The 11,411-nt window shown below is 35.6% G+C and overlaps 1 protein-coding gene across 2 annotated transcripts in view; it reads right to left on the reverse strand.

Moving 5' to 3' along the window:
* Positions 1–189: 189 nt before the first annotated feature.
* Positions 190–11,411, reverse strand: part of RADX (RPA1 related single stranded DNA binding protein, X-linked) — an 81,042-nt gene continuing 69,820 nt past the window's right edge. For both annotated transcript variants that reach the window (XM_002720172.5, XM_089324700.1), the window contains exons 13-14: positions 9,575–9,742; positions 190–1,465 (exon numbers count right to left, since the gene is read on the reverse strand). In XM_002720172.5, coding sequence (XP_002720218.2) covers positions 1,335–1,465; positions 9,575–9,742 — 299 coding nt within the window. In that variant the 3' untranslated portion in view covers positions 190–1,334. The remainder of the gene's footprint in view (positions 1,466–9,574; positions 9,743–11,411) is intronic.

The following is an 11,411-nucleotide window of genomic DNA, read 5'->3' on the forward strand; positions in this document are numbered from 1 at the left end:
TAAATTGCCTTTTAAAAGTTATAATAGCTTAACACCAAACCCAGATTCCGTTTCATAAACAACAGTCTTCAAACCCATATGGAAGAATCATCTTGGCTCATTTAGCAAGTACGTATATAGCCCCCAAATATGGAGGAAACACACAATACATCAAATATATTAAAAATAAGACTGGAGACCAAAACATTATTGCATTTTAACTTCTTTAATAACACTCAAAATTGTAATGAGAACAATCCACTATTTCAATTAATGTTTAAGCGCAGTTACAAAGAATAAAACAAACACATTTAAGAAGAAATTGAAGTATGCCTTTAGGTTTGCAGGCTGTTGAGCACATTTTAAATGTATAGCATATGAAGTCACAGAACAACAGAACTACAGGGAAATCCCACAAGTTAATAGCTTAGCTATAATCAGATTTATCTTGACACAAAATAGTCTTTAATCTCATTTAATGGCCAATTTGGCTCATCTAAGAAACCGCATAGATGTCAACCACAGGGTCTTGCAAATGTGGAGTGGCCATTTACATTTCAAATGAAGTACAATAGATTACCAGTACAAAATCTATCCCCTTAGTTACTGTTTCCTATCTGCAATACGAGCACTTAAAATGTTAATATGTGATAAAATTTCACTTATTTAAAACTTACATTACATATACTGAAACCAGAAATGAATACAGCAAGAATAGAGACATACAGCAGCCTCTGATTTTACATAATGATCAAAATATTTAGAAACCCAAAGTATATGAAGTCGCAATATGCAGTGAAATAACCTTAAGGCAATGTGATTCTCCACATTTATTTTATAGCTGACCAAATTAACACAAAACAACCCATGTAAGCTTTTGAAAATTACAGGAGCTACTTTGGTTGTGAGAAATGCAGATTGGCCACTTAAGGAAAATTTAGTCTTCAAATTGACAATTCAAAATTTCCCATTAGGAGTGAATAAAACTGGAATGATATTAAATCTCCATGGAAATTTACTCTTGTAAGTCAGGATGACTTACATAATGAGGCTTTAGAACAAAAGTGTTCTTCACAAACAGAACATTAAACAAATTATTACAAGTTCAAGGTAATGGTAATACAGAAGTAAGGTAAATTTTCTTGATGTATGTAACTTGTTCTGACGACCTTTTTCAATAACGACTCTAAAACGTTGTGTGATAAATCCAAACACAAAACAAACATAAAACCACTTAAATTTAGATCTCATGTTCTATTCTTGCTAAAAACAGTCACTGAAATCACCAACAAAATGATAGAATATCTTTAAAGCAGTATTTTCTTTATATCTGTAATAATTTCATTTGTCAATTCTTAAGGCATATTCTCTGGAATATAAATTTTCTGCAAATAGATTTCTACTTTATTGTTACCCAAATTACAGATATCCAAGATACCGACGATATGTACTCTATCCAGTTCAGTTACTGCTTTTATAATATCACCTAAAAGTAAAAAGCAGATGGTAAGTATTGTAAAATAGTTAAATATTTACTTGGCTTTAGAATCACATAAGGTGATGATTTTTTACTTGCAATGTTAACATTGTCCCTCATCTTCTCCCTCTTTCCTCCAATTCATCTTAACCGTTTATCAAAGTTATAATATACTAACTTCTGCAGATAGACATGAACACCTCAAAAAGATGCTACCCATAATGTTAAGACACGGACTGGTACTCTAAAGACATATATTGTTTCAGTGCAGTTTTTAATGTTGCAAAGTAAATATTTATATATATATTTATATTCTCAAGATTATTTATAAAGTTCCAAATAACATTTGATTGTTAGATTTCAAAGAAGTGCAAAGACCAACTTTCTGATTTTGAAACTCAAGTATCAACTTTTCAAAATCTGTAGTCCATACAGCAAAACAAGAATTACTTACCCTATATATTTTAATCACATATATGAGGGAGCTTCAGAAAGTTCATGGGCCAATGGAATTAAAAGATTATATGAATTCCATAAGCTTTTGTAGCTCCCTTTGAAGTGGCTTTATTAACTTAGCTACACAAACTCTTAAGCAGCTTTATCAAGGTGAGTGACATTACCGAAAATAGCAGGGTAGGGATCTGTCTCTCTAAAAAGCATTGTATAAGTTCGCAAAAACTCTCAGAATCTAAATTTTTAGAACTCTGTAATTTAAAGAAAGACTAAGAACAACAAGGACAAGATAAGTGAATAAAGAAACTGCAGCACAGCGGTCAGAGTGTGCTATGATCCTTTAAACAGCCTGCCTACCACTCCTCATTCATGATGATGGCAGCTTGCACTCCTACCAAAGGGAGCAATGCAGACTTTATTCTCAAAATTTGGTTGTGTGTTTTGACCCATTTGTCAGCTCCCTCAAGGACAGAAGCAAGGGATTGCTTTTGTTTCACCCAGTTTGGAACATTCCCACAGATAGAGTGGCGTTCATTGAAAGCACATAAAGGTAAAAGCATTGACCAGTGCAGGTGGTGGGATATAAAGTTGGGGCAAGCAATAACCAGACGAAAACACCCAGGGAAGAAGCAATTGGGAAAATAGATGTGGGTAAATAAGGGCATTTCAAAGCTTCTGTGTACACTGGGAACTCAAAAAGAGCTTATATACAGATTTGGACAAATGCTCAGAAAAGGCCTGAGCAGCTATCCTAATAATTTACCTCTATTTGATCTTCAGGTTTTGAACAAGTAAGAAGGGAGAGCTAAGGCAGAGTTATAAGAAAAAAAGCCTGGCTAAGTGTTGAAGGAGTACCACAACACATAGGGTCAATCTGAAAAACTAGAAGCATGTTTTTTTCTTTTCTTTTTTCCTTTTCTTGGATCTAAGCATTTAAGGAAACTCTTTCAGAAGATTAGCTAGCTACTACTCAGCTAACAGATCATACACAGACTTCAATGGCTACATACAATACAAACTTTATTTTAAATATGAAGAAACTAACACTCAGATTTGTTAAGTAAAGTCACATTTGATTTTAATCCAGATAGTATGACTTCATGGCATATGATTTTAATCTTTTATGCTAGAATTACTTTTCTACAAAATTGTTCTATAGTCCAAGCATGTGTTTGGATTTTGTGGGGCCTGAACAGGGCCTTTTTTAGGAATAAAATACAAAACATATAAGATACCAAATGGGCCTTGGAAGGGACCTATGCAAGCTTAGACTTCATGAGATTCACTGTAATTACACCTTTGCTAGATAAATCAAAAACCCAATGAATAATTTAAAATTCTGCAAGTTCAATAAAGGACAATGGATATTACAAAAACTTGCTGGTACTATTTTTTTTCTTTTTTGAATGGGATGGATTTTAATCCAGATGTATTGGGAAGATTTCAGGATCTTCAGATCTGATGCTACAAGCAGCAACTCAAACCTTAATAATTGCTACCATATATTGACCTTTACAGATAAGGACTTATATACGACCCTTAACATAAAATATAAATAACTCTTCTCTTTAGATGATTATTCCAGTTGTGTAATACTTGGGTACTTCTTTATGTTTTAGTATGCTTATCTATTTCCTACATCATAGGGTGTTTTGTGAATTAAATGCATGTAAGGCACTTAGAATGGCAGATGGCTTAGAGCAAGAACTCAAATATTGGCAGTAATAATTTTTTACTTAAATCAAACCTATTATAAATTACATTATTACATTATTTTAATTACTTACTAATTAAATTAATTATTTTAATGTAATGAAATTACATTATTTTCATTACAGAAATTCTTTTTTTAAAAGGATTATTTATTTATTTGAAAATCAGAGTTACACAGAGGGAGATGCGGACTCTTCTGCTGCTTTTTCCAGGCCATTAGCAGGGAACTGGACTGGAATTGGAGTAGCTGGGACACAAACTCATGCCCATATAGGATGCATGCATCACAGGCAGCAGCTTTACCTGCTTTGCCACAATGTTGGCCCTACACAATAAATTCTTTAAAGACAAGAAAATGGGGTAGGCATTTGGCCCGATAGTTAAGATACCAGTTAGGATGCCCATGTCCCACATCGGAGTGCCTGGGTTAGTCTCAGATTGGATCCCAATTCTAGCATCCTTTTAATGCAGACTCTAACATGCATCATGTTACTGCTCAAGTAATTGGGTCCCTGAAACCTTTGTGGGAGACCCAGGTTGTATTCCTAGCTCTAGGCTTTGGCTTAGCCCAGCTCTGGTCACTGCAGACATGTAGGGAGTGAAACAGATGATGGAAGCTCTGTCTTTCTCTGACTCTTAAATAAATATTTTTAAAAAGACTACAGATTTTACCTATAAACAGCTTCTGTACATTTCATTTTAAATTGTTAGTATAATAAATATTGTACATTTTAAGACATGCCTATATCAGCTTTGCTGAAATATGGTTTTGTCAAACTTTTTTTAAATCTTTGTCAGTCAAATTGTTAAGAATGATACAGTACTATAGTTTTAATGAACTGTGACTATTTTAAAACTTACTGTAGATGAGCAAAATGGACATTTTTAATTTGATTATTATTTAAAGCCCTTGCCTATATTCCTGTTAAAGTAAGGTCTTTTTATTTTGTTGAATCTTTTATTTAGTGGAGCATTAAGCCTTTGACTATAATGTAAATTAAAAATACATTATTTCAAAAATAAAAAGAAATTAAAAAAAGAAACATCACAAATGGATAAGACAAAGATATTGCTATCTGTTCTCACTCCATTTCCCCTTCATGGTTACAGGGAAAGACAAAGTGCCCTGGTCTCCCTTATGGCCAGGTTAGGATCTAGTAGCTGACTTCTGACAATTGAGAATGCAAGGGGAAGTGACCTGTTACTTATGGTCTAGTGTAACTAAAGCCACTGTGTCCTTCATCTCTTTCTTCCTCTGCCTTGACAACTCTAGCAGCCATTTGTTTCTGCCAGGGCAGCAACAAGACGGAAGGAGGTGGATTCTAGAATCATTGCTGGGAAGAGAGTTGATGACTTACTGCTGTAGACTTGAGCAAGAAATTTTTATTAAGTCTCTGTGACTTTAGAGTTCCTTTGTGTCTCCAGCCTAGTCTAACCTAGATTGTAATACAGTGTGGTATTCCCTGCTCTGAAAATAATATGTGAAGTCCTGATTACCTAGAAAATAATAAAACCGTTTTCTTAATTATTTAACCAAATACTTTCAAGGAGGTAGAAGGCATGTATGTCCTTGTACTTCTGAATTAAAATGATGAAGTAGGGCATTGTATCAGTATGTATTATTCAATAAATTGTGGTGGAATGAGAAGGCCATGCCAAGATGGCTGCTGGCAACAGAAACTACCTGGCAACAGGCTGTGATTGGATGGCTTTAGAAACTGCCTGGCAACAGGGTGTGATTGGTTAGGGCATAGACCGCCCCTTGACTGGATTGGCTGCCTTGGCTATATAAGCTGCTGTAGCAACTGAAATAAACGAGTCTGCAAGCTGCTTGCCTGGGGTCTGTGTGGTGACTTTGCGCCTCTTGCCCCCACCATGCTCCTGCTCCCAGAAGAAATCAACCGCAACAATAAATGATTTGAAGTAAGTGGCTACCTGGAGAAAATATAAAACTGGATCCCTATCTCACTCACTACACAAAAATAAATTACAAATGAATTCAATTGAAGCCATATCAGCACGTCCCAAGTCACTTAAAAAAATAGGCAAAAGACCAGATAATTTTCCAAAGATATGCAAATGTCCAATAAGCACAAGAAAAGATGCTCAGCATCATTTGTAATTATGGATATGTAAATCAAAATCACAATGAACCACCACTTCACACTTGTTAGGATGGCTCTTTAAAAAACAAACAAAAAAAAACAGGGGCCTGTTCTGTGGCATAGGAGGTAAAGATGCTGCCTGTAGTGCCAGCATTCTAGATGGGCGTAGATTGCTCCATTTCTGATCCAGCTCTCTGCTATGGCCTGGGAAAGCAGTAGAGGATGGCCCAAGTTCTTGGGCCCCTGCACCCATGTGGGAGACCCGGAAGAAGCTCCTGGCTCCTGGCTTCGGACTGGCCCAGCTGCAGCCATTGTGGCCATTTGGGGAGTGAACCAGTGGATGAAAGACCTCTCTTTCTTTCTCTGCTTCTGCCTCTCTGTAATGCTGCCTTTCAAATAAATAAATAAATCTTAAAAAAAACACTAGAAAATTTAATGGTGAGGATGTGGAGAAACCAGAATCCTCATGAATTGCTGGTATGAAAGTAAAATAGTACAGCTACCATGGAAAACAGTTTGGTAGTTCCTGAAAAAAGTTAAACACATGGATGGACATTTAGCCTAGTGGTTAAGATGCTTCTTGGGATGCCCACATCGCATATCAGGATGTATGGATTTGAGTTCCAGCCCTGCTCCCAAATCCAGCTTCTTGCTATTGTACACTCTGGGAGGCAGCAGGTAGTGGCTCAAGTACTTAGGTCCCTGCCACTCATGCTATGAGTTCCTGGCTCCTGGTTTTGGCTTGGCCCAGCCTTGGATGTTGTAGTCATTTGGGCAGTGAACCAGTGGACTGGAGCTCTCTCTATCTCTCTGTCTGTCTCTCTCTCTCTCTCTTTCTGTGTGCATGCATGTGTGTATGTCTCTCTCAATTAAATAAAATGAATAAATGCATTTTTTAAAAAGTTAAATGAAGAATGACATATGATGCAGCAATTCCACTCCTAGGTATATACAAAAGAACTGAAAGCAGACTCCGACAGACACCTATACTCCAATGTTCATAGAAAAATTATTCACAATAGCCCAAAATATAGTAACAAACTAAATGCCCATTAACAGATGAGTAGATAAACAAAATGTGTTATATACATATAATGGAATATTATTCAGCCATAAAAGGAATGAAATTCTGATATATGTATTATAACAAGAGTGAACCTTGAAAATGGTATGCTAAGTGAAGTAAGGCAGACACAAAATGGCAGATATTGTATAATTCTATTGCATAAAATATAAAAATAGGCAAATTCATAGAGACAGGAAGTAGCATAGCAGTTATAGGGGATTACCATTTAAGAGATACAGTTTCTGTTTGGGATGATGAAAATGGTCCAGAAATAGTGGTGATGGTTGCAATATGGTGAATGTCTGTAAAACTGCTGAATAGAAAATTTAAAATGGTTTGAAAAGTAAATTTTATGCTATGTATACTTTATCACAATAAAAATATATAAATCATGAATAAATAAAAGTATCAGAAAAAACTAGCAAATAAAAAAAAGTCTTGAACTGGATGATGTCTTTCCCAGTATGGCATAAAACCAGCAACCACAAACTAAGACTGATATATATGAGTTAATAAAACTGTTTAAAATACTAAACCTTTCATTGAATAAATGTCAAACAGGATAAAAATACTTGTAACACACAATAAAGGGTTAAGTTCTTTGATATGCAAAAATAACTTACAAATTGATAAGAAAAAGGAAGAAAATAAAGCTAGGATAGAAAGTCCATATAAAGAAAACTTATATAAATGGCCAAATTGATAAGATCAACAATACCTTGTGCTTACAACAGTGTGAGTAAAGTGGCATATATACATATATGGTACTCATTGCAATACTGTTAACAGTCAAAACATTTGGAAACAATGTTAAATGTCCATCAGTAGGGGACTGATTAAGTAACTTTTGGTACAATCACACAGTGGAATACTTTGTAGTTAGAGAAACTGCTGGAGCTCTCTATATATAAATTGAAAGATATCCAAGACACACTGTCAAAGGGAAAAACTGATTATGGAACTGCATATTTATATTTATGCCTATTTCTGGGATCCATTTGTGTGTGTTTCATAAAGAGAGAAAAAGAGAGGCAGAATATATACTGCTAAATGCAAAAATAATTTCTTCTTAAAGAATGCAAATAATACTGGTTATCTCGAGAGAGTGGGTGAGCGGGTTGGTGGAAGAGGATGGATCTGCTCAGATAAGGAGACCTTTATCCAGTACTTTTCTGTACCATGTGAGTGTTTAAATTATAAAAAATGTTTGAAAGAGTACACCAGTGTTATATCATGAGCCACTGCATTATATTACTCTACTACTAAGTTTATCTTTCAGTTTGGACTCAGGAAAGGAATGGAAAAATTTGGAATCAGACACATCTGAGTTCAAATTCCAGCTCTGTTACTCAATGCTAGTGAATTTCTCCCATTTCCAGTTTAGTTATCTATAAATATGAGATAATTTTCATCTCTCAAGGTTCCTCTTGGGATGATTTGTAACTTTCATCAAATGCTCAGGCACAGAATTAAATGGATACTATTATTATTGTTGTTATTGCCCTGTCATGAAAAACATGATATGCCTCTGAAAATGAATCACTTTACTTTTGATTAACACTTAATTTTTCTTCTCTAGTTATTCTTCTATTTCATTTCCTTAATGTTACCTGCTTTGGTAGTAGGGTATCAAGTATTTTCATGTGACCATGTTAGTGACTATGAGAAGAATACTGATTGGTACAAGCAACAAGCAGATAGCTGAGAAGTTTGAACTTGTATTTATAGAACATACACATGGCAGAAGATGCGACAAAAGTGAATATTATATGAATCAAGAATATGAGTACAGAAATACTTAAAACACACATAAGGGCACTACTTTAAAAATTCGCAATTACTTCAAGTCTAAGGAGCGACAATGTAGCAAGTAATACTTTCTATGTCAACTAATATGTCATCTCTAAAATGGACTGTAGGAAAAATTTTTAAAAACCTCATATATTATACAATTAGATACTCAAACATCTAATTTGCAGCAACCATTGCTGCCAAAAGTTACTTCATCATCAGGCAAAGCTCATAAGATTCATTAAAAAAAATACACTCAAGAGCTTCATCAGCTTAGAACAACTCACCACACAATCCCAAGATAATAACTTTTTTTTTCTTAAAAGCTCTTTTAAATGTAACATCCTGATTGGCTCAATGAAAATTACTAGAAACTTTACCACATGTTTAGGTAATAGAAATGGCAATATAAAGTGAATAGGCTAATTAAATTGGATCGACAGTTTTAAAGGTATACAGATATAATTTAAAGTTTGGTTATATTAAGCAGCAGCCTACATAATCAGTTGTCTGAAGCATCTCACTATCAGGATTGCATACACTCCTAGCAGTACTCAAGGAATTTACTGAATATCACTTGAATAACTAAACATTTTCAAGAGAAAACAACTGTACTGTATTATATTCTGGAGGTATTATAATTCCAGGCCATCTTAAGGGGGAAAAGATAAATTGTTTCGCCTGAGATAGAAGGAAAAAATAGTAGAATCTGCACTGTTCCATGTGCATCTACGTAGTTCTGATGAAATAATGACTTTTAGAATTGTGTTTTAAGAGACTATTTTCAATGACTGCCTGGAACAGAAACAAGCTGTTTAATTTATTTAAAAGACATATTCTCAAGAAGTCCTCGGGTACATTCGCCAAGTAATCCTTTAATTGACTGACACTAAATTTAAAACTAGAAGAGTTTACATAGTAACATCTGAAGGTGATGATTGCTTATTATAAATTTTTTTCTGAATGAAAAGAACTCCGAGATGATCTCACCTGCAAGGGCTTTTGGATCTGGCGATTGGTCACTGTCAGTTACCTCCTGTGGATATACACAGCTGTAATTCATGCAAGTTAACAACGTGTCTATTTGAGAGGTTCGGACATCTTCTGGAGAATACATGGGTAGGAATGCGACATCAATTGCAATGTCATGGTTTAAACCTGTTGGAGAAAAATCACGTCATTCAAAGTTCAGTGGGTTAATATATGGTGCTCACAGGGCCAATTTTGTTGTTTTGATCCTAACATACACTAAATAGTTTCAGATCTGGAAAAACTCGTGTTTCAAAACTGGGGACTAAACTCTTAGCTTTGCCAGCAACTTAGAAATATAGGCTAGTTGATAGATTCAGTGGAATCTGCCACCACTGCTAGAAATAGCATTTAAAATGTTTTCTATAATAATGCAAATATCAAAATCTTACTATCCAACCTGGTCATGAAATGGAGACACCTAACAGTGTTTCCTGGGTCATTCATGACAGGTGCAGAATTGGCTACTGGTTCCGTTATTGCTACTCTGACTTAAGTATATCTGACTCAAGCAAGGTCAGGTATGGTAGCAACTAGGTCTCATCTGTTCTCAAATATATAAGACAGGCTTCACACACTCAAAAGGTTGTAGTAGACCAAGGGCTAAGGGGGGAACAACCAAAGTCAATCATGAACCTTTGGCTGTCATTTCTTTATTTGGAACAATGTTAGAGTGGACAAAAGATTTCCTAGAGAAAGACAAGGATTTGAGCTGGGTACTAAAGGATGAGTGGCTTTTATATAAACAGAGAAGAAGGCATTGCAGGTAAGGCAAGGGATAGCACAAACCAAAGGTATAGTCTGGAGTAAGGAGATCAGGTTGGCTGGGGCAAAGGCAAACAGACACACAGAGAACAGCCTTAAAACTATGAATTTCACCTAGTCACCCCAACTAGAAATTCTGGAGTTATCCTTTACTCCTTCCTTTCACTCTTCCCAGATATTTAGTCACTTGGCTTCTATGACCTAAATATTTTCTCCCACTAATCTTTTACAGCTATTCTTAAGTACTCAGTATGGGCCATTGATTGGTAAACAAAGTCCTTCTTGGTAAGCTGCAAACTGATCTAGAAATATATTCTTTGCTTTTTATGGGCAAATGACACTAAACCCCATAGCTTTAAAATAAATAAGAGTTACAGAGAGGCAGAGGCAGAGATAGAGAGAAATCTTGTATCTGCTTGTTCACTCCCCAAATAGTTGCAATGGCCAGAGCTGGGCCGATCTGAAGCCAGGAGCCAGGTCTCCCACATGGGTGCAAGGGCCCAAGTACTTGTGCCATTTCCACTGCTTTCCCAGGCACTTTAGCAGGGAGCTGGACTGGAAGTGGAGCAGCCGAGTCTTGAACTGCCCTTATGGGATGCCAACACTGCAATCAAAGGCTTTACCTGCTAATGCCACAGCACCATCCCCATAAATAAATCTTTTTAAAAATCAAGGAAATAAGCTACTAGCATGTTCACATTCACAGAAGTTTTGCAGCAATGCTGAGTTAAGTGGCTATACTTCCTATACTCCTGAATCAGAACCCTTTAAATCCTAGATAATGATATAATTTGAATACCAAATTTTAGTAAATCTTAGAAAATTTTACCTGACCCTTAGTTGTATGGTAGATTAATAAAGATTACTTTATTTAAAGATTTATTTATTGATTTGAAAGGCAAAGTACAGCTAGAGAGGGTGAGACACACACACAGAGGGAGAGAGGGAGGGGGGAGAGAGAGAGAGAAAGAGAAAGAGAGAAAGAGAGAGAGAGAGAGAGAGATTACTTTCATGTGCTGATTCACTCCCCAGA

The sequence above is a fragment of the Oryctolagus cuniculus genome, chromosome X (assembly GCF_051225735.1).
Source record: "Oryctolagus cuniculus isolate XC-2025 breed Fujian yellow rabbit chromosome X, ASM5122573v1, whole genome shotgun sequence".
Lineage (NCBI taxonomy): Eukaryota > Metazoa > Chordata > Mammalia > Lagomorpha > Leporidae > Oryctolagus > Oryctolagus cuniculus.